This window comes from Halichoerus grypus, chromosome 8, assembly GCF_964656455.1.
Source record: "Halichoerus grypus chromosome 8, mHalGry1.hap1.1, whole genome shotgun sequence".
Classification (NCBI taxonomy): domain Eukaryota; kingdom Metazoa; phylum Chordata; class Mammalia; order Carnivora; family Phocidae; genus Halichoerus; species Halichoerus grypus.
In genome coordinates, this window is record NC_135719.1 from 4493068 (window position 1) to 4516333 (window position 23266).

Genomic DNA, 23266 nt, shown 5'->3' on the forward strand with positions numbered 1-23266 from the left:
CAGGATCATGACCTGAGCTGAAGGCAGTCGCTTAACCAACTGAGCCACCCAGGCGCCCCAAAGCAGTATTACTTTAATTTTGGTTTGTAATTCCATTATACTCTGTAGGATTTAAAAGACATGCATATGAATTACACACATTAATGGGTATATAATGTATCAATGTGTCATCTGTGACATCAAAGTGGGGTGGGGGGGGCGCGGAGCAAGATGGCGGAGGAGTAGGAGACCTGGATTTCGTCTCCTCTCAGGAATTCAGCTGGATAGGGATCAAACCATTCTGAACACCTACAAACTCAACAGGAGATCGAAGAAAAGAATAGCAACAACTCTCTGAACAGAAAAGCGACCACTTTCTGGAAGGTAGGACGTGCGGAGAAGTGAATCCGAGGCGATATTCGGGAGGATAGACGGCGGGGGAGGGGCCTCCGTCGGCCGCTTCTGGCAAGTGATAGAGCCGCGGAGCACAAAATCGGAACTTTTAGAGTCTGCTCCGCTGAGGGACGTCACTCTGGTGGCGAAGTGGGGGGTGGAACCCTCGCGGGACAGTGTGGTCTCAGGACCCTCGGGGTCACAGAAAGACCGGGGGTGCCTGAGTGCGGCAGAGCTCCCAGGGATCGGAGCGGGGAAGCTGGCTGCAGAGACGGAGCCCAGGCGCGGGCTCTCAGCTCGGGGTTGTCATAGACCGTGATCCGCGGCACAGTCGGGCCACTGCTCCTCCAGCAGGGACCCAACAAGCGGCAGATCCGGGGAGACTCACCTTCTTCCGCCGGGAGGAGAGGTGCGGGAGCGCACCGCGGGGATCTGCTGGGTTTGGAGACTCCACCCGGGGTCGGGTGCCAGATAGAAAGGCGCGGTCACAGGCCGGGTGAGCGCGGAGTGCGGCCGGAGACCGGGGAGACGGGAGTGACTGACGGCTTTTCTCTGGGGGCTCGCTGAGGAGCTGGACCCCGAGTTCTCGGCTCCGCCGGGGCGGAGATTGGGAGGCCGCCATTTTCACTCTCCGCCCCCAAAGCTGTACGGAAAGCTTGCAGGGAACAAAAGCTCCGGAGAGCAAACCCGAGCAGATTACTTAGCCCGGACCGGCAAGGGCGGGGCAATTCCGCCTCCGGCAGACATTTGGGAACCACGGCAACAGGCCCCTCCCCCAGAAGATCAGCGAGAACAGCCAGCCAAGACCAAGTTTACCGATCAATGAGAACGGCGGAACTCCAGCGCTAGGGGAATACTGCACATAGAATTCATGGCTTTTTTTACCATGATTCTTTAGTCTTTCAAAGTTAATTATTTAACTGTTTTTCTTTTTTTTTGAATTTTTCTTTTTCCCTTTTTCAACCAACATCTTATCAATCCCTTTTTTAAAAAAAACATTTTTATTTTTCATTTTTAAAGTCATATTCTATTCCTTCATAGTAGTTACCCGTATTTTTGGCATATATATATAAGTTGTTCTCTCTTTAAAATCTTGAGATAGTTTCTTCTAACAGATCAAAATATACTCTAAATCTCCAGTGTATGGTTTTTTTCTACTCCCCTGCCTGATCACATTCTCTCCCTTTTTTCTTTTTTTTTTTTTTAATCCTCTTCTTTCTTTTTTCAAGCAACTTATCAAATCCTTTTTTAAAATTTTTTATAATTTCCATCTTTACAGTCATATTCTATCCCTTCATCATATCAACCCTTATTTTTGTACATATATAAGTTTTTCTTTCTTTAAAATTTTGGGAGGGACTTTCTTTTAACAGACCAAAATACACCCAAAATCTAGTGTGTGGCACTGATCTATAATCCAGCCTGATCATATTTGATCACGTTCTATTTTTGTTTTGTTTTGTTCTGCTTTTGTTTGTTTTTATCTTTATCTTTTTTTCTTTTTTTCTTTCCTTTTCTTTTTTCTCTCTTTCCCTTTCTTTTCCCACTGCTTCAGGTCTTTTCTGATTTGTTTAGAGTATATTTTCTGGGGACGTTGTTACCCTGCTAGCATTTTGTTCTCTCATTAATCTATTCTCCTCTGCACAAAATGACAAGACGGAAAAAATCACCTCAACAAAAAGAACAAAAGGTAGTACCGACTGCCAGGGACCTACTCAATACGGACATTAGTACGATGTCAGATCTAGAGTTCAGAATCATCACTTTAAAGATACTAGCTGGGCTTGAAAAAAACATGGAAGTTATTAGAGAAACCCTTTCTGGAGAAGTAAAAGAACTAAAATCTAACCAAGTAGAAATCAAAAAGGCTATTAATGAGGTGCAATCAAATATGGGGGCGCTAACTGCTAGGATAAATGAGGCAGAAGAAAGAATCAGTGAGATAAAAGACCAAATGATGGAAAATAAAGAAGCTGAGAAAAAGAGAGATAAACAACTACTGGATCACGAGGGCAGAATTCGAGAGATAAACGATACCATAAGATGAAACAACATTAGAATAATTGGGATCCCAGAAGAAGAAGAGAGAGAGGGGCAGAAGGTATAAGGGAGCAAATTATAGCAGAGAACTTCCCTAATTTGGGGAAGGAAACAGGCATCAAAATCCAGGAAGCACAGAGAACCCCTCTCAAAATCAATAAAAATAGGTCAACACCCCGACATCTAATAGTAAAACTTACGAGTCTCAGAGACAAAGAGAAAATCCTGAAAGCAGCTCGGGAGAAGAGATATGTAACCTACAATGGTAGAAACATTAGACTGGCAACAGACTTATCCACAGAGACCTGGCAGGCCAGAAAGGACTGGCAGGACATATTCAGAGCACTAAATGAGAAAAATATGCAGCCAAGAATACTATATCCAGCTAGGCTGTCATTGAAAATTGAAGGAGAGATAAAAAGCTTCCAGGACAAACAAAAACTAAAGGAATTTGCAAACACAAAACCAGCCCTACAACAAATATTGAAAGGGGTCCTCTAAGCAAAGAGAGAGCCTAAAAGCAACATAGACCAGAAAGGAACACAAACAATATACAGTAACAGTCACTTTACAGGCAATACAATGGCACTGAATTCCTATCTTTCAATAGTTACCCTGAATGTAAATGGGCTAAATGCCCCAATCAAAAGACACAGGCTATCAGATTGGATTAAAAAACAAGACCCATCGATATGCTGTCTGCAAGAGACTCATTTTAGACCCAAAGACACCCCCAGATTTAAAGTGAGGGGGTGGAAAACCATTTACCATGCTAATGGACACCAAAAGAAAGCTGGGGTGGCAATCCTTATATCAGACAGATTTTAAACCAAAGACTGTAATAAGAGATGAGGAAGGACACTATATCATACTTAAAGGGTCTATCCAACAAGAAGATCTAACAATTGTAAATATCTATGCCCCTAACATGGGAGCAGCCAATTATATAAGGCAATTAATAACAAAAGCAAAGAAACACATCAACAACAATACAATAATAGTGGGGGACTTTAACACCCCCCTCACTGAAATGGACAGATCGTCTAAGCAAAAGATCAACAAGGAAATAAAGACTTTAAATGACACACTGGACCAAATGGACTTCACAGACATATTCAGAACATTCCATCCCAAAGCAACAGAATACACATTCTTCTCTAGTGCCCATGGAACATTCTCCAGAATCGATCACATCCTAGGTCATAAATCAGGTCTCAACCGGTACCAGAAGATTGGGATCATCCCCTGCCTATTTTCAGACCACAATGCTTTGAAACTAGAACTCAATCACAAGAGGAAAGTTGGAAAGAACTCAAATACATGGAGGCTAAAGAGCATCCTACTGAAGAATGAATGGGTCAACCAGGAAATTAAAGAAGAATTAAAAAAATTCATGGAAACCAATGAAAATGAAAACACAACTATTCAAAATCTTTGGGATACAGCAAAGGCAGTCCTAAGAGGAAAGTATATAGCAATACAAGCCTTTCTCAAGAAACAAGAAAGGTCTCAAGTACACAACCTAACCCTACACCTAAAGGAGCTGGAGAAAGAACAGCAAATAAAGCCTAAACCCAGCAGGAGAAGAGAAATAATAAAGATCAGAGCAGAAATCAATGAAATAGAAACTAAAAGAACAGTAGAACAGATCAACGAAACTAGGAGCTGGTTCTTTGAAAGAATTAACAAGATTGATAAGCCCCTGGCCAGACTTATCAAAAAGAAAAGAGAAATGACCCAAATCAACAAAATCATGAATGAAAGAGGAGAGATCACAACCAACACCAAAGAAATACAAACAATTATAAGAACATATTATGAGCAACTCTATGCCAGCAAATTAGATAACCTGGAAGAAATGGATGCATTCCTAGAGATGTATCAACTACCAAAACTGAACCAGGAAGAAATAGAAAACCTGAACAGACCTATAACCACTAAGGAAATTGAAGCAGTCATCAAAAATCTCCCCAAACACAAAAGCCCAGGGCCAGATGGCTTCCCAGGGGAATTCTACCAAACATTTAAAGAAGAATTAATACCTACCCTTCTGAAACTGTTCCAAAAAATAGGAAATGGAAGGAAAACTTCCAAACTCATTTTATGAGGCCAGCATTACCTTGATCCCAAAACCAGACAAAGACCCCATCAAAAAGGAGAATTACAGACCAATATCCCTGATGAACATGGATGCAAAAATTCTCACCAAAATACTAGCCAATAGGATCCAACAGTACATTAAAAGGATTATTCACCACGACCAAGTGGGATTTATCCCTGGGCTGCAAGGTTGGTTCAACATCCGCAAATCAATCAACGTGATACAATACATTAACAAAAGAAAGAACAAGAATCATATGATCCTCTCAATAGATGCAGAAAAAGCATTTGACAAAGTACAGCATCCTTTCTTGATCAAAACTCTTCAGAGTATAGGGATCGAGGGTACATACCTCAATATCATAAAAGCCATCTATGAAAAACCTACAGCGAATATCATTCTCAATGGGGAAAAACTGAGAGCTTTCGCCCTAAGGTCAGGAACGCGGCAGGGATGTCCACTATCACCACTGCTATTCAACATAGTATTGGAAGTCCTAGCCACAGCAATCAGACAACAAAAAGAAATCAAAGGCATCCAAATCGGCAAAGAAGAAGTCAAATTCTCACTCTTTGCAGATGATATGATACTTTATGTGGAAAATCCCAAAGACTCCACCCCAAAACTGCTAGAACTCATACAGGAATTCAGTCAAGTGGCAGGATATAAAATCAATGCACAGAAGTCAGTGGCATTCCTATACACCAACAACAAGTCAGAAGAAAGAGAAATTAAGGAGTCGATCCCATTTACAATTGCACCCAAAACCATAAGATACCTAGGAATAAATCTAACCAAAGAGGCAAAGGATCTGTACTCAGAAAACTATAAAATACTCATGAAAGAAATTGAGGAAGACACAAAGAAATGGAAAAACGTTCCATGCTCATGGATTGGAAGAACAAATATTGTGAAGATGTCAATCCTACCTAGAGCAATCTACACATTCAATGCAATCCCCATCAAAATACCATCCACTTTTTTCAAAGAAATGGAACAAATAATCCTAAAATTTGTATGGAACCAGAAAAGACCCCGCATAGCCAGAGGAATGTTGAAAAAGAAAAGCAAAGCTGGCGGCATCACAATTCCGGACTTCCAGCTCTATTACAAAGCTGTCATCATCAAGACAGTATGGTACTGGCACAAAAACAGACACATAGATCAATGGAATAGAATAGAGAGCCCAGAAATGGACCCTCAACTCTATGGTCAACTCATCTTTGACAAAGCAGGAAAGAATGTCCAATGGAAAAAAGACAGTCTCTTCAACAAATGGTGTTGGGAAAATTGGACAGCCACATGCAGAAGAATGAAACTGGACCATTTCCTTACACCACACACAAAAATAGACTCCAAATGGTTGAAAGACCTCAATGTGAGACAGGAGTCCATCAAAATCCTAAAGGAGAACACAGGCAGGCACCTCTTCGACCTCAAAATCCTAAAGGAGAACACAGGCAGGCACCTCTTCGACCTCAGCCGCAGCAACTTCTTCCTAGAAACATCGCCAAAGGCAAGGGAAGCAAGGGCAAAAATGAACTATTGGGACTTCATCAAGATAAAAAGCTTTTGCAAAGCAAAGGAAACAGCCAACAAAACCAAAAGACAACTGACAGAATGGGAGAAGATATTTGCAAATGACATATCAGATAAAGGGCTAGTATCCAAAATCTATAAAGAACTCATCAAACTCAACACCAAAAGAACAAAGAATCCAATCAAGAAATGGGCAGAAGACATGAACAGACATTTTTCCAAAGAAGACATCCAAACGGCCAACAGACGCATGAAAAAGTGCTCAATATCGCTCGGCATCAGGGAAATCCAAATCAAAACCTCAATGAGATACCACCTCACACCAGTCAGAATGGCTAAAATTAACAAGTCAGGAAATGACAGATGTTGGCGGGATGCGGAGAAAGGGGAACCCTTCTACACTGTTGGTGGGAATGCAAGCTGGTGCAGCCACTCTCGAAAACAGTATGGAGATTCCTCAAAAAGTTGAAAATAGAGCTACCATATGATCCAGCAATTGCACTACTGGGTATTTACCCCAAAGATACAAAAGTAGGGACCCGAAAGGCTACGTGCACCCCGATGTTTATAGCAGCAATGTCCACAATAGCCAAACTGTGGAAAGAGCCAAGATGTCCATCAACAGATGAATGGATAAAGAAGATGTGGTATATATATACAATGGAATATTATGCAGCCATCAAAAGGAATGAGATCTTGCCATTTGCAACGACGTGGATGGAACTGGAGGGTATTATGCTGAGTGAAATAAGTCAAACAGAGAAAGACATGTATCATATGACCTCACTGATATGAGGAATTCTTAATCTCAGGAAACAAACTGAGGGTTGCTGGAGTGGGGGGTGGGGTGGGAGGGATGGGGTGACTGGGTGATGGACACTGGGGAGGGTATGTGCTCTGGTAAGCGCTGTGAATTGTGCAAGACTGTTGAATCTCAGATCTGTACCTCTGAAACAAACAATGCAATATATGTTAAGAAAGAAAAAAAAGAAGAAGAAGAATGTAGCAGGAGGGGAAGAATGAAGGGGGGGAAACTGGAGGGGGAGACGAACCATGAGAGACGATGGACTCTGAAAAACAAATAATGCAGGGTTCTAGAGGGGAGGGGGGTGGGAGGATGGGTTAGCCTGGTGATGGGTATTGAGGAGGGCACGTTCTGCATGGAGCACTGGGTGTTATGCACAAACAATGAATCATGGAACACTATATCTAAAACTAATGATATAATGTATGGGGATTAACATAACAATAAAAAAATTAAAAAAATAAATAAAAATAAAAAGTGAAACAAAAAACCCCAGAATATTTACACACAGAAGGAAGTGAGGTGATCAAATGTGTCACTACAAAAAAATCAAACACAAGGGCAGGCAGTAATGGGGAAAAGGAGGGACAAAAAAGCTGTAAGACATCAAGAAAACAAAATGGCAAAAGTAAGTCCTTCTTCATCGGTAAATATCTTAAATGTAAATGGTTTAAACTCCCCAATCAAAAGGCATAGGTGGCAGAATGGACAAAATCCCGTTCCAACTATATATTGTCTACCAAAGACTTTCTATCAGATATCAACACACAAATAGGTTGAAAGAATGGGAAAAGGTATTCCATGAAATAACCAAGAAAGCTGAGGTGGTTATGCTACTATCAGACAAAATAGACTTTTAAGTCAAAAGCAGACATAGAGGAGGACATTATGTATTGACAAACAGGTTAATTTACCAAGAAGATGCAACAATTACAAGCCTATATACACCAAACATCAGAGCTCCAAAATACATGAAGAAAACACAGAACTGGAGGGAGAAACAGACACTTCTATAATAATAGTTGGAGACTTCAATTCTACACTTTGGATAATGGATAAAACAGCTAGATCAATAAGGGATCAAGAACTTGAATAATAAAAACCGATGGGACCTCAGAGACATTAAGAGAATATTCATCTAACAACACTTACGATACATAATTTTTCTCAAGCATAAGTGGAACATTCTCCAAGATAAAATGTATGTTAGACCACAAAACAAGTCTTAATAAATATTTTAAAGATTAGAATCATACAAAGTACTTATTCTACTTGGAATGAAACTGGAAATCAACAGGAAGTAACCTGCAAAATTCACAAGTATGTGGGAATCAAATACTCTTAAACAACCAAGAGGCCAAAGAAGAAATCACACGGAAAATGATAAAATACCTCGAGGCAAACAGAAATGAAAACACAACATCTAGAAAGTTATGGGATGAGATAAAAGTAGGGCTGACAGGGAAATTTATGGCTATAGGTAACTACATTAAAAAGAAAACTCTCAATTCAACAACCTAACTTTACACCTTACTAGAAAGAGAACACACTAAACTCAAAGTCAGCAGTAGTAAAGAAATAACAGACTAGAGCAGAGTTAAGTAAAATAGAGAGTAGAAAAATAGAGAAAATCCACAGAACCGAAAAAGTTCTCTGGAAAGATCAACACAACTGAAAAATCTTTACTAGATAGACTAAGAAAAAAGAAGGTTCAAAATACTAAAATCAGAAGTAAAAGCGGAACAAAAGAACAAAATAAAAAAAAAGGGGGGGACATTACTACCCATTTTACAGAAATAAATGATTATAAGGGGATACCGTAAACAGTTGTACCCCAACAAAATGGATAACCTAGATGAAATTAACATTCTTAGAAACCTACAACCTACTAAGACTCAATTATGAAGAAATGAGAATCTGAGTAGAACTATAACTAGAGTAAGGATGTTCAACCCAGTAATCAAAAACCTCCTAACAAAGAAAAGCCCTGGACCAAATGGCTTCATTGGTGAATTCTACCAAACTCTCAAACAGAATTAACACCAATCCTTCTTAAACTCTTCTAAAAAATTGAAGAGGAGAGGACACTTCCTAATTCAACCTATGAGGCCAGCATTACCCTGATACCAAAGCTTGGCAAAGACATGGCAAGAAAACCACAGACCAATATCCCTTATGAATATTGATAGAAAAATCCTCAACAAAATAGCAAACAGAATCCAGCAGCACATTAAAGGATCAGACATGGGATTTAATCCACTAATACAAGGATGGTTCAGCATCTAAAATCAGTTGATGTGATACACCATATTAAAACAGTGAAGGAAAGCAGAACACATGATCACTGAAAATGTTAAATTTTATGTGTATTTTACCACACATACACACCTCTCCTGCTAAATTGCTTCCCAAATAGGTTGTAGCATTTTACGCACCTATTACTGATGAATGAATCCCAGATGCTCCACATCCTCATGAACAGTGTTGTCAGTCTCTGAAACTTCTAGCTACTCTTGTAGGTGCATAGTGGCCTTTCACTGTGGTTCTAACATCTATTTCCCTGATGACTAAAGATGTTCAGCACTTTTCAAAGGCTTATTGACTGTTCACACATCTCCTTTTGTGAAGTGTCTGTTAAAATATTTGGCCATTTTAAATTAGGTGGTTTGTCTTTTTATTAATGAGCTATGATTGCTTATATATCCTGAATACAGCTGTTTGTCAGACAGGATTTGTAGATATTTTCTTCCAATGTGGCTTGCTGTGCTTAGATGAGCATAACTCCTGAATTTTGATTCTCATTTCCCAAATTTTCTTTTTATGGTGGTGGTTTTCCGTAACTACAAAATATCTGTCCACTTCTAAATGGCCAAGGAATTCTCCTATGTTTTTCTTTAAAAGCTTTATGGTTTTAGGTTTTATATTTAGGTCCGTGATCCACTGTGAAATGATATTCCTCTGGTATGAGGTAGAAGTTGTGGTTCATTTTTTGTTGGATAGAGATATCTAAGTATTCCAATACCACTTGCTGAAAAAATTTTCCTTTCCCCACTGAGTATATAGATGTGGTCTATTTCTGAGACTTCTATATTCTTTTCCACCCATGTATCGGACATCTTTATGCTAGTACCACACTGGCTTGTTTAAGTTCTAAAGACAAACAGTGTAAAATTTCCAACTTTTTTTCAAGTTTGCTTTGCTTATTCAAGATCCTTCACCTTTCCATATAAATTTTAGAATCAGTTTGTCAGTTTCTACAAAGAAACCAAAACCACCCCAAACTCCCGCCAAACAAAACAACAACAAAACAACCCCCTGCGATTTTGATTGGAATTGCATTGATGTACACATCGGTTTGGAGAAAACTGTACCTTAACAAAAGAAAGCCTTCCAATCTGTAGACTTGGTATACTTCTACATTATTTTCAAGCGTTCTTTTAATTTCTCAGCAATATTTTGTGGTTTTCAGTATAAAGGACTGGACTCTTTATTAAATTTGTTCCTAGATTTTTTTATTGCTATGCAAATAGGATTAGGTTTTTAGTTTCATTTTCCAGTTGTTTTTGGCTAGTACAAAAATACTATATATTTTTGTGTCTTAGGCCCTTGTGTCTTAGGACCTCGCTAAATCAAATCCTTATTAATGCTATTGTTTTGTACACTCCTTAGAGCTTTCCATATAAAAAATTGTGTCATCTGCAAATAGAAAAAAAAATTTGTTTTCTATTCTTTGTACCTTTTTTCTCTTTATTGCAATGGCTAGGACAGCCAATACAATGTTCAACAGAGGTGGTGCCCTTCCCTTTCTTCCAATCTTGAGAATGTATTCAATATTTCACCATTAAATATAATGTCAGCTGTAAGTTTTTGTAGATGCCCCTTTTAAAGTAAGTTCCCTTCTATTCCTGGTTTGCTAAGTGTATTTTTGATGAATGAACGTTGAATCTTGTCAAATACTTTTTCTCTATCTACTGAAATAATCATGTGTTTTTCTCCTTTACTTGGGTACGGGGATTGTAATTCTTGATTTTTCTGATATTAAACTGACCTTGCATTCTTGGAAAAAACTCTAATTTATGATGAGATAGTGTCCTCTTTATATACTATTTAATTAAGTATCTCTGCATCTATGTTCATGAAGATAGTGGACTGTAATTTGCTCCTGGTATTGTCTTTATCAGATTTCGATATCAGGATGATAATGGCTTCATAAAATGAGTTGGAAAGTGTTTCCACCCCCCCCTTTTTTTTTTAAAGTAGGCTCCACACCCAACATGGGGACCGTGAGGATCGAGTCCATGCTCTACTGAGTGAGACAGCCAGGCGCACTCCCTGCCCCCACCTCTATCTTTTGATATAATTTTATAAGACGGGTGTTATTTCTTCCTTAAATGTTTGATAGAATTCCTCAGTGAAGCCATGTGGGTCTAGAATTTGCTTTGTGGGAAAATCTTTAAAAGTAAATTTTGATAAATAATTTAATACAGGACTTCTCAGGTGATTGTTTTATCTTGTGAGTTTGGGTAAACTGTAGTTTTTAAGGCATTTAAGTTGTCAAATTTGTTGGTACCTTAAAAAATTATACTTTTAATATCTGTAAGATTATGACAATACCTCTTTCATTCTTAATACTGGTAATTTGTGTTCTCTTTCTCTTCTTGATCATTCTAGTTAGATACTGGGAAATTTTGTTAATTTTCTCAACTTCTGGCTGTGTTAATTTCTGTTTTCTCCATTTCCTCATTTTTTGCTCTTAAATATTATTTCTTTCCTATATGCTTGGTCTTTTCTAGTTTTTTTTTTTTTTCTAAAGATTTATTTGACAGAGACAGCTAGAGAGGGAACACAAGCAGGGGGAGTGGGAGAGGGAGAAGCAGGCTTCCCGTGGAGCAGGGAGCCTGATGTGGGGCTCAATCCCAGGACCCTGAGATCATGACCTGAGCCAAAGGCAGCCGCTTAACGACTGAGCCACCCAGGCGCCCGGTCTTTTTCTAGTTTCTTAAAGTGAAATCTAAGTCATTAACTTTAGGGCCTTTTCTTATCTATTTTCATTTTATTTTTTTTTTCATCATTGTAATACAAGTGTACTCTTTAATCCCCATCCCCTATTTCCCCCACCCACCTCCCCTCTGGTATCCATCAGTTTGTTCTCTATAGCTAAGAGTCCGTTTCTTGGTTTGTCTTTTTTCCCATTGCTTGTTTTGTTTCTTAAATTTCATAAAGGAGTGAAATCATATGGTATTTGTCTTTCTCTGACTTACTTAGCATTATACTCTCTAGCTCCATCCATGTTGTTGCAAATAGCGAGATTTCATTTTTTTATGGCTGAATAATATTCCATTGTATATATGTACCACATCTTTATCCATTCATCAATCAATGGATACTTAGGCTGCTTCCATAATTTGGCTGTTGTAGATAATGCTGCTATAAATGTAGGGGTGCATGCATCCCTTTCAATTAGTGCTTTTGTATTCTTTGGGTAAATACCCATTGTGATTGCTGGATCATGGGGTAGCTCTATTTTTAACTTTCCGAGGACCCTCCATACTGTTTTCCACAGTGGCTGCACAAGTTTGCATTCTCACCAACAGTGCACGAGGGATCCTTTTCCTTCACATCCTCACCAACATTTGCTTCTTGTGTTTTGATTTTAGCCATTCTGACAGGTGTGAGGTGATGCCTCATTGTAGGTTTGATTTGCATTTCCCTGATGATGTGTGATGTTGAACATCTTCTCATGTACTCTGGCCATCTCTATGTCGTCATTGAAGAAATGTCTTCTGCCCATTTTTAAATTGCAGTATTTGTTTTCTTGGGTATTGAGTTGTATCATATTTATCAGACATATCTGATAAAGGGATACTAACCCTTTATCAGATATGTCACTTGCAAATATCTTCACCCATTCTGTAGGTCGCCTTTTAGTTTTATTATTTCCTTTGTTGAGCAGAAACTTTTTATTTTAATGTAGTTTATTTTTGTTTTTATTTCCCTTGCCTCAGGAGAGAGATCTAGAAAAATATTTCTATGGATGATGTCAAAGATTACTGCATGTGCTCTCTTCAAGGATTTTTATGGTTTCAGGTCTCACATTAACTGACTGAGCCACCCATGCACCCCAAGTGTTTCTTTTTTTAATTGAGGTATAATTGATATACAACATGATTCCATACTTGTTTATACTGTAAAATGCTCACTATAATAAGTCAATATCCTCTACCACACATACAAAATTTTTCTTCTTGTGGTAAGATTCCAAACATAAGTGAGATCATATAGTACTTGTCTTTCTCTATTTTAACTTAGCATAATGCCCTGTTATCACAAATGGCAAGATTTCGTATTTCTTTTAAGGTTGAATAATATTCCATTCTATATAAATACCATGTCTTCTTTATCCATTCATCCATTAATGGACACAGGTTATTTCCATATCTTGGCTAATGTAAATAATGCTGCAGGGAACCTGGGGTTGCATAAATCTTTTCAAGTTAGTGTGTCGTTTTCTTCAAATACTCCGAAGTCAAATAGCTGGACCATATGATGTTTCTAATTTTTTGAGTAAGCTCCACAGTGTTTTCTAGTGGATGCACCAATATACATTCTCACCAACAGTGCACAAGGGCTCCTTTTTCTCAACATCCATGCCAATGCTTGTTATTATCTTTTTGTTAATAGCCATTCTGACAGGTGTGAGGTAATACGTCATTGGGCTTTGGCACTTTGCATCCCATTCTGAGGATCCAAGTTTGTATCTGGTATCCTTTCCTTTCAGCTTCAAGAACCTCCTTTAGCATTTCTTCTATTGCACGTTTACTGGTGATGAATTATGTTAGCTTTTCCTTATTTGACAATGTGCTTATTTTCCCTTCATTCTGGAAGGATATTTTCATTGGATACAGAATTCCAGGTTGACAGTTTGGTCCTAAAGACAAATTAAAGATGTTGTTCCAGTGTCTTCTGGCCTTTGTAGTTTCTTTTTTTTCCTTAAAAAAAATTTTTTTTAGGGCGCCTGAGTGGCTCAGTTGGTTAAGCGACTGCCTTCAGCTCAGGTCATGATCCTGGAGTCCCTGGATCGAGTCCCGCATCGGGCTCCCTGCTCGGCAGGGAGCCTGCTTCTCCCTCTGACCCTTCCCCCTCTCATGTGCTCTCTCTCTCTCTCTCATTCTCTCTGTCTCAAATAAATAAATAAAATCTAAAAAAAAAAAAAAAAAATTTTTTTTAAAATTCAAGTATAATTAACATACAGCATTATATTTGTTTCAGGTGCAATTTGGTGATCCAATAATTCCGTACATTACTCAGTGCTCATCATGAGCAGTATACTCTTAATCCCCTTTACCTTATTTCAACCTCCTCCCACCTCCCCTCTGATAACCATATTTGTTCTCCATATTAAAGTCTGTCTTTTTTTGTTTCGCTTTTTAAATTTCACGAGTGAAATTATATGGTATTTGTCTCTCTGACTTATTTAGCTTAGCATTATACTCTCTAGCTCCATCTATGTTGTTGCAAATGGCAAGATTTTATTCTTTTTTAAGGTTGAGTAATATTCCATTATATATATACACTACTTCTTGATCCATGCATCTATTGATGGACACTTGAGTTGCTTCCATATTTTGGTTATTGTAAATAATGCTGCAATAAACTGAAAGGTGCATGTATCTTTTCAAATTAGTGTTTTCCTATTCTTTGGGTAAATACCCAGTAGTGGAACTGCTGGGTCATGTGGTAATTCTGTTTTTCATTTTTTGAGGAACCCCCATATTGTTTTCCACAATGGCTGCACCAGTTTGCATTCCCAACACCAGTGCAAGAGGGTTCTTTTTTCTCCACATCCTTACCAACACTTGTCATGTTCTTTAGCCATTCTGACAGGTGTGAGGTGGTATCTCACTGTAGTTTTGATTTGCATTTCCCTGATGATGAGTCACGTTGAGAATCTTTTCATGTGTTTGTGGGTTGTCTGCAGGTCTTCCTTGGAGAAATGTTCATTCATGTCTTCTGCCCATTTTTAAATTGGATTTTTTTTTTGGTGTTGAACTGTACAAGTTCTTTATATATTTTGGATATAACCCTTTATGGGAAGTCATTTGCAATACAGTCTCCCATTCCATAGGTTGCCTTTTATTGTTTCCTTTGCTGGGCAGAAGCTTTTAATTTTGATGTAGTCCCAATAGTATATTTTGCTTTTGTTTCATAGGAGACATATCTAGAAAAATGTTATAGCTAATGTCAGAGAAATTACTGCCTGTACTCTCTTCTAGGATTTTTATGGCTTTAACTCTCACATTTCGGTCTTTAATCCATTTTTTTTTTTTAAGATTTTATTTATTTGACAGAGAGAGACATAGCAAGAGAGGGAACACAAGCAGGGGGAGTGGGACAGGGAGAAGCAGGCTTCCCGCGGAGCAGGGAGCCCGATGTGGGGCTCGATCCCAGGACCCTGGGACCATGACCTGAGCTGAAGGCAGATGCCCAACGACTGAGCCACCCAGGTGCCCCTTTTTGGAGATTATTTTTGTGTATAGTTTAAGAAATGGTCCCATTTCATTCTGTTGCATGTAGCTGTCCTGTTTTCCCAGCACCAATTACTGAAGAGACTGTCTTTTTCCCATTGCATATTCTTGCCTCCTTTGTTGAAGATTAATTGACCATATAGTTGTGGGTTTATTTCTGGGCTCTCTATTCTGTTCTATTGATCTATGTTCTATTTTTGTCCCAGTACTATACTGTTTTGGTAACTGTAGCTTTGTAGTGTATCTTGAAATCTGGGATTGTGATATCTCCCAGTTCTTTCCTTCTTTTTCAAAATTGCTTTAGCTATTCAGGGTATTTTGTGGTTCCATACAAATTGTAGGCTTATTTGTTCTAGTTCTGTGAGAGATGCTATTGGTATTTTAAGAGGGGTTGCATTAAGTCTGTAGATTGCTTTGGGTAGTATGGACATTGTAACAATATTCTCTAAACCCATGAGCATGGAATATTTTTCCATTTGTATTATCTTCAATTTCTTTCATTAGTATTCTATAGCTTTCGGAATACAGGTTTCTCATCTCCTTGGTTAAGTTTGTTCCTAGGTATTTTATTATTTTTGGTGCAACTGTAAATGGGATTTTCTTAATTTCTCTTTCTGCTACTTCATTATTAGTATACAGAATTGCAATGGATTTCTGTACATTGATTATATATGCAGTGACCTTACCGAATTCATTTATCAGGTCTAGTTTTTTGGTGGAGTCTTTTTTTTTTTTTTTTAAAGATTTTATTTACTTATTTGAGAAAGAGACAGAGATAGGAGACAGAGCACGAGTGGGGAGGAGAAGGGGAAGCAGGTTCCCCGCTGAGCAGGGAGCCTGACGTGGGTCTTGATCCCAGGACCCTGGCATCATGACCTGAGCCACCCAGGCACCCCCTTGGTGGAGTCTTTAGGATTTTCTATATATAGTATCGTGTCATCTGCAAATAGTCAAAGTTTTACTTCTTTCTTACCAATTTGGATGCCTTTTATTTCTTTTTCTTGTCTATTTGCTGTGGCTAGGACCGTTGGTACTATGTTGAATTAAAGTGGTTAGAGTGGACATCCTTGTCTTGTTCCTGATCTTAGGGGGAAAACTCTTAGTTTTTCACCACTAAATATGAAGTTAGCTGTATGGCTTTATTTATTTGAGAGAGACAGCACAAGTGGGAGGGGCAGAGGAAGAGGGAGAGAGACTCTCATCGACTTTGCACTCAACGCAGAGCCCCGAAGTGGGGCTTGATCTCAGGATCCTAAGATCATGACCTAAGCCGAAACCAAGAGTTGGATGCTTTACCAACTGCACCACCCGGCACCCCAGCTTTGGGTTTTTCATCTATGGCCTTTACTATGTTGAAGTTTGTCCCCTCTAAACCTACTCTGTTGAAGGTTTTTTTTTTTCTTTTTAATCATGAATGGATGTTGTACTTTGTCAAATGCTTTTTCTACATCTATTGAAATGATCATATGGTTTTTCCTTTCTCTTGTTGACGTGATATATCACATTGATTGATTTGCAAATATTGAACCACCCTTGCATCCCAGGAATAAATCCTACTTGATGGTGGTGAATGAATTTTTTAATATATTATTGGATTTCGTTTGCTAATATTTTGTTGAGGGTTTTTGAATCTATATTCAGTTCATTAAGATACTGGTCTGTAGTTCTCTTTTTGTAGTGTCTTATCTAGGTTTGGTATCAGGGTAGTGCTGGCCCCATAGAATGAATTGCTTTCCTTCCTCTTCTATTTTTTGGAATAGTTTGGGAAGAATAGGTATTCACTCTTCTTGAAATGTTTGGTAGAATTCACCTGTGAAGCCCTTTGGACCTGGACTTCTGTTTGTTCAGAATTCAATTCAATTTAATTGCTGGTAATAGGTTTGTTCAAATTTTCTATTTTTCCTTGTTCAGTTTTGGGAGGTTATGTGTGTCTAGGAACTTATTTTTTTCTAGACTGTCCAATTTGTTGGCATGTAATTTTTCATATTCTCATAATGCTTTGTATTTCTGTGGCGTTGGTTGTGATTTCTCTGATTTTGAGTCCTCTCTCTTAATTTTATTATGTTAATCACCATACATTATATCATTAGTTTTTGATGTAGTGTTCCATGATTCGTTGTTTGTGTATAACACCCAGTGCTCCATTCAGTACATGCCCTCTTTAATACCCATCACCAGGCTAGCCCATCCCCCCACCCCCCTCCCCTCTAGAACCCTTAGTTTGTATCTCAGAGTCCATAGTCTCTCATGGTTCATCTCCCCCTCCAATTTCCTCCCCCTTCATTTTTCCCTTCCTGCTATCTTCTTTTTTTTTTTTTAAACATATAATGTATTATTTGTTTCAGAGGTACAGGTCTGAGATTCAACAGTCTTGCACAATTCACAGTGCTCACCAGAGCACATACCCTCCCCAATGTCTATCACCCAGCCACCCCATCCCTCCCACCCCCCACCACTCCAGCACCCTCAGTTTGTTTCCTGAGATTAAGAATTCCTCACATCAGTGAGATCATATGATACATGTCTTTCTCTGATTGACTTATTTCGCTCAGCATAATACCCTCCAGTTCCATCCACGTCATTGAAACTGGACCATTTCCTTATACCACACACAAAAATAGACTCAAAATGGTTGAAAGACCTAAATGTGAGACAGGAGTCCATCAAAATCCTAAAGGAGAACACAGGCAGCAACCTCTTTGACCTCAGCCGCAGCAACTTCTTCCTAGAAACCTCTCTTTTTTTTAAGATTTATTTATTTGAGAGAGAGAACGAGTGGGTGGGGGAGGGACAGAGGGAGAAGCAGACTCCCCACTGAGCAGGGAGTCTGATGTGGGGCTTGATCCCAGGACCCTGAGATCATGACCCGAGCCCAAGGCAACCACTCAACCAACTGAGCCAACTAGGCACCCCCCTCTCTTTTTTTAATGAGTCTGGCTAAAGGTTTATCAATTTTTAAAAAAAAAAAAGATTTTACTGATTTATTTGACAGAGGGAGACACAGTGAGAGAGGAAACACAAGCAAGGGGAGTGGGCAGGGGAGAAGCAGGCTTCCCGCGGAGCAGGGAGCCTGATGCGGGGCTCAATCCCAGGACCCTGGGATCATGACCTGAGCCGAAGGCAGGCGCTTAACGACTGAGCCGCCCAGGCACCCCTAAAGGTTTATCAATTTTGTTGATCTTTTCAAAGAACCAGCGCCAGGTTTCATTGATTGTTTTATTGGTGTTTATTTCTATTTTGTTTCTGCTCTAATCTTTACTATTTCCTTCTTTCTGCTGGTTATGGGTTTTGTTTTTTCTTCTTTTTCTTGATCCTTTAGGTGTAAGGTTAGATTGAGATTTTTCTTGGTCCTTGAGGTAGGCCTGTATTGCTATAAACTTCCCTCCTAGAACAGCTTTTGGTGCATCCCAAGGAGTTTGGACTATTGTGTTTTCATTTTCATTTGTCTCCATGTATTTTTTTTATTTCCTCTTTGATTTCTTGGTTGACCCATTCATTGTTTACTAGCACATTATTTAACCTCCATGTATTTGCGTTCTTTTCCAGATTTTCTCCTGTGGTTGATTTCTAGTGTCATAGCTTTGTGGGTTGGAAAAAGATGCATGGTCATGGTATCACTCCAAATTTTGGGGGTTTTTTTTGCCTAATATGTGATCTATTATGGAGAATGTTCCATGTACACTTGAAAAGAATATGTATTCTGTTTTAGGGTGGAATGTTCTGGATATATCTGTTAGATCCATCTGGTCTAATGTGTCATTCATAGCCATTGTTTTCTTGTTGATTTTCTGTTTGATCTATCCATTGGCGTAAGTGCATGTTAAAGTCTCCTACTATTATTGTATTACTATTGATTACTTCCTTTACATTTGTTATTAGCTGCTTTATGTGTTCCCATGTTTGGTGCACAAATATTTACAACTGTTACGCTTTGTTGGATTGTTCCCTTTATGACTATGTACCTATCCTTCTTTGTTTCTTGTTATAATCTTTTGTTTTAAAGTCTATTTTGTCTTATACAAGTATTACTACCCTGGCTTTCTTTTCACACCTATTTGTATGATAAATGCTTTTTCATCCCTTTACTCTCAGTCTGCATATCTTTAGGTCTGAAATGAGTCTGTTGTAGGCAGCCTATAGATGGGTCTTAATTTTTTATCTAATCCATCACCCTATGTCTTCTCATTGTTTAGTCCATTTACACTCAAAGTAATTATTGACAGGTAAGTATTCACTGCCATTTTGTTACTTGTTTTATGTTTGTTTTGTAGTTCTTCTCTGTTCTTTTCTTCCCTTGCTCTCTTCTCTCACGATTAATTGGCTTTCTTTAGTAAGATACTTGGATTCTTCCTCTTTATTTTTGCCTATTACCACTTTTTGATTTGTGGTTACCATTAGGTTATATATAACACCTTATGCATATAGCAGTCTATATTAAGTTAATGGTCACTTAAATTTGAACCCTTTCTGAAAGCACTAAATTTTGGGGTGCCTGGGTGGCTCAGTTGGTTAAGCAACTGCCTTCGGCTCAGGTCATGATCCCAGAGTCCTGGGATCGAGCCCTGCACCGAGCTCTCTGCTTGGCAGGAAGCCTGCTTCTCCCTCTCCCACTCCCCCTGCTTGTGTTCCCTCTCTCAATCTCTTTGTCAATTAAATAAATAAATAAAATCTTTAAAAAAAAAGCTTTAAAAGCACTAAATTTTTATTCCTCTCTTCCCCACATTTTAGGTAGATGGTATCATACTTTTTACATCCTTTCATTTTGTGAATCCATTGATGGATTTTTTTTTTTAAATGTTTTATTTATTTATTCATGAGAGAGAGAGAGAGAGGCAGAGGCAGAGGGAGAAGCAGGCTCCCCACCTAGCAGGGAGCCCGATGCGGGACTCAATCCCAGGACCCTGGGATCGTGACCTGAGCCGAAGGCAGACGCTTAACCATCTGAGCCACCCAGGCGCCCCTTGATGGATTTTTTTTATAGATATACTTAATATTACTGCTTTTTTGCTTCCTACTTTTCTTAATCCTGCTTACGGTCCTTCCTTCCCACTCAAAGAATCCCCTTTCACATTTCTTGTATAACTGCTTTAGTGGTGATGAATTCTTTTGTGGATCTGCAAAAGTCTCTCTCTCTCCTATTCTGAATAATAGCCTTGCCAGATATTGTTGGTTGTAGGGTTTTTCCCCTTTCAGCACTGTGAATATATCATGCCACACTCTTCTGGTCTACCAAGTTTCTACTGAAAGCTCAGCTGGTAGTCTTATGGGGTTTCCCTTTTATGTAACTATTTTCTTTTGCTGCTTTAAAAATGCTCTGGGATGCCTGAGTGGCTCAGTCATTAAGCATCTGCCTTCGGCTCAGCTCATGATCCCAGCGTCCTGGGATCAAGCCCTGCATGGGGTTCCCTGCTCCGCGGGAAGCCTGCTTCTCCCTCTCCCACTCCCCCTGCTTGTGTTCCCTCTCTTGCTGTGTCTCTCACAAATAACATCTTTTTAAAGAAAAATGCTCTGAAGATCACTACTTTTTGCCATTTTAATTACTATGGGCCTTGGTGTGGGAATCTCTTGGTTGATTTTGCTGGGGCCTCTCTGTGCCTCCTGGATCTGGATTTCTGTTTCCTTCCCCAGATTCAGGAAGTTTTCTGCTATTTCTTCAAATTTTCTTTTTTTTTTTTTTTTTTTTAAAGATTTTATTTATTTATTTGAGAGAGAGAGAATGAGAGAGAGCGAGTACATGAGAGGGGGGAGGGTCAGAGGGAGAAGCAGACTCCCCGCTGAGCAGGGAGCCCGATGCGGGACTCGATCCAGGGACTCCAGGATCATGACCTGAGCCGAAGGCAGTCGCCCAACCAACTGAGCCACCCAGGCGCCCTATTTCTTCAAATTTTCTGCCCCCTTTTCTTTCTCTTCCTCTTCTGGGGTCCCTATAATGTTATTATGCTTGATAGTATCACTGAGTTCCCTCATTCTATTCTGTTCCCTTCTTTCTCATATTCAGCTTGATTGCTTTCCGTTACTCTGTCCTCCAGGTCACTGATCTGTTCTTCTCCTTCCTCTGTTTATTCCCTTTAGTGTATTTTTAATTTTAGTTATTGAGTTCTTTATCTCTGACTGATTATGTTTTCTATTTCTTTGTTGAGGGTGTCACTGAGGTCTTCCACTCTTTTCTCAAGTCCAGTTAGCATCTTTCTTACCATTATTTTAAATTCTTCATCAAGCATATTATCACTGTTCCACTTAGATCTCTTGTTGTGATTCTGTCCTGTTCTTTCATTTGGGACATGCTCCTCTGTCTCATTTTGGCTCTGTGTTTGGAAATTCGGCTGTCTGTTGCTCTTGAAAGCAGTGGCCTTAAGAAGGGGAGGTCCTGTAGTGCCCTGTGGTGCAGTGGCCCTTGTTCACCAGAACCTGGTGCTTCAGGGGCGTCTCCTATGCGTGTTGCTGTGCCGTGTTCGCCTCCAGTCGAAATGGCTCTCTGTGCCTACTGTGGGTAGGGTTTGGTCCCTGTGCTGTTAGCGGGTCTGTCTGGGGCTTGAGTTGGGTCAGACCAGACTACTACTGGGGCCACAGTTGAACTAGTATGTGTGGGTTTCTTCCCCTCTCCCTGCAGCAGGAGTCACTTTGGGGTGGTGCCACCCAGGCGCCCTGAAGTCCACTGATTTTTCAAGTACCAGGTTATAAGCCCCACTGATTAGAAGTTAAACCTCTCTGTTTTTCAAAGCCAAATGTTATGGGGATTTGTCTTCCTGGTGTGGGGTCTGCTCCTTTCCCCTCTCTGCGCCTGCAGTGTCCCTCCCTACCATGGGCAGCCCTGCAGGTCCGTTTGGCTCCTTCATGGTGTCTATGCCCTTCCTACCCTCTTGGATGCGGCTATGTACATGCTTTCAATAAATTTGCAAAACTTCTAGCCATTGCATTTTCTAGTTTTTTTCCTGTCCCACAAGAATTTTTTCTACCCAGAGACAATATGAAGGGCAGACAACAATGTAAAATGCTGTTAGGAGAAAATTGTTAACCCAGGATTCTACAGCCAGTGAAGATACTCTGCAAGAAAGAAGGCAAATACATTTTCAGATAAGGTAAAACTAATCAAATTCATTCCTGGTAAACCTGTAATGCAAGAAGTGCTCTTCAAAGACAGAATTTCACTTAGAACTCTATTTCCTAGTGTTAAGCCCCTTACCTCTAATACTCGTATTGTGTTTCTCTCTGTTAAGGAACTTAAGAGGCTGCATCTCACCTGAGAAAAATATTCTTCTGAGATGCGTCCGGCCCACTCAATGCACTGCTCCAGGGGTCGGCAGGGATTGGACACATCTGCGCATTTAATCAACATTCGTTTAATCAGAGTCCGGTTCTCTGGAGTCCTGAGCATGGTGTTTATGGCTTCTTCATCTCTATTCACTTCCTAAAACATGAGAGAACACAATCAAAGTGGGTTCCCTGGTACTAAGCCCTGTCTTACAGGTGTGGCCCCACGGTACACACAGTAAGGCACTGACCAGGATCCACAAGTAAGGCGCTTCACGGACCAGTGAGGAGTATAATCCGAGCACTGAGCTCAGCCCCTCACTTGACAAAAAGGAAAACCAAGGTCCAGTGAGATTCCGGCAGGCCCAAGAGTAGAGGGTAGCACTCAAGATTGTCGTTGTGCCCCTCCCCTCTTCTTGGCTCTTTTCTTCCCACTCCAGATATTTCTCACAGTTGCTTTTTCTTTGTTCTATTGCTACTGCTCTCCCTTGGGACATGAGCAGTATCTTTTTTATACCTACTAAAAAAAAAGTGTGAACTGTAAACATAAAAGGTTTCTCTTCTCTTTCACCAAAAGGAATCTTGTGGTGCACACCAGGCTCCCCGCTTTGCACAACCCAACCCCTAACCCAG

The 23266-nt window shown here is 39.7% G+C and overlaps 1 protein-coding gene across 1 annotated transcript in view; it reads right to left on the reverse strand.

The window, feature by feature from the left end:
- The window catches only part of PDE8A (phosphodiesterase 8A), a 156213-nt gene that overhangs the window by 6048 nt on the left and 126899 nt on the right, over positions 1–23266 (reverse strand). The window contains exon 20 of the mRNA XM_078078839.1: positions 22623–22790. Coding sequence (XP_077934965.1) covers positions 22623–22790 — 168 coding nt within the window. The remainder of the gene's footprint in view (positions 1–22622; positions 22791–23266) is intronic.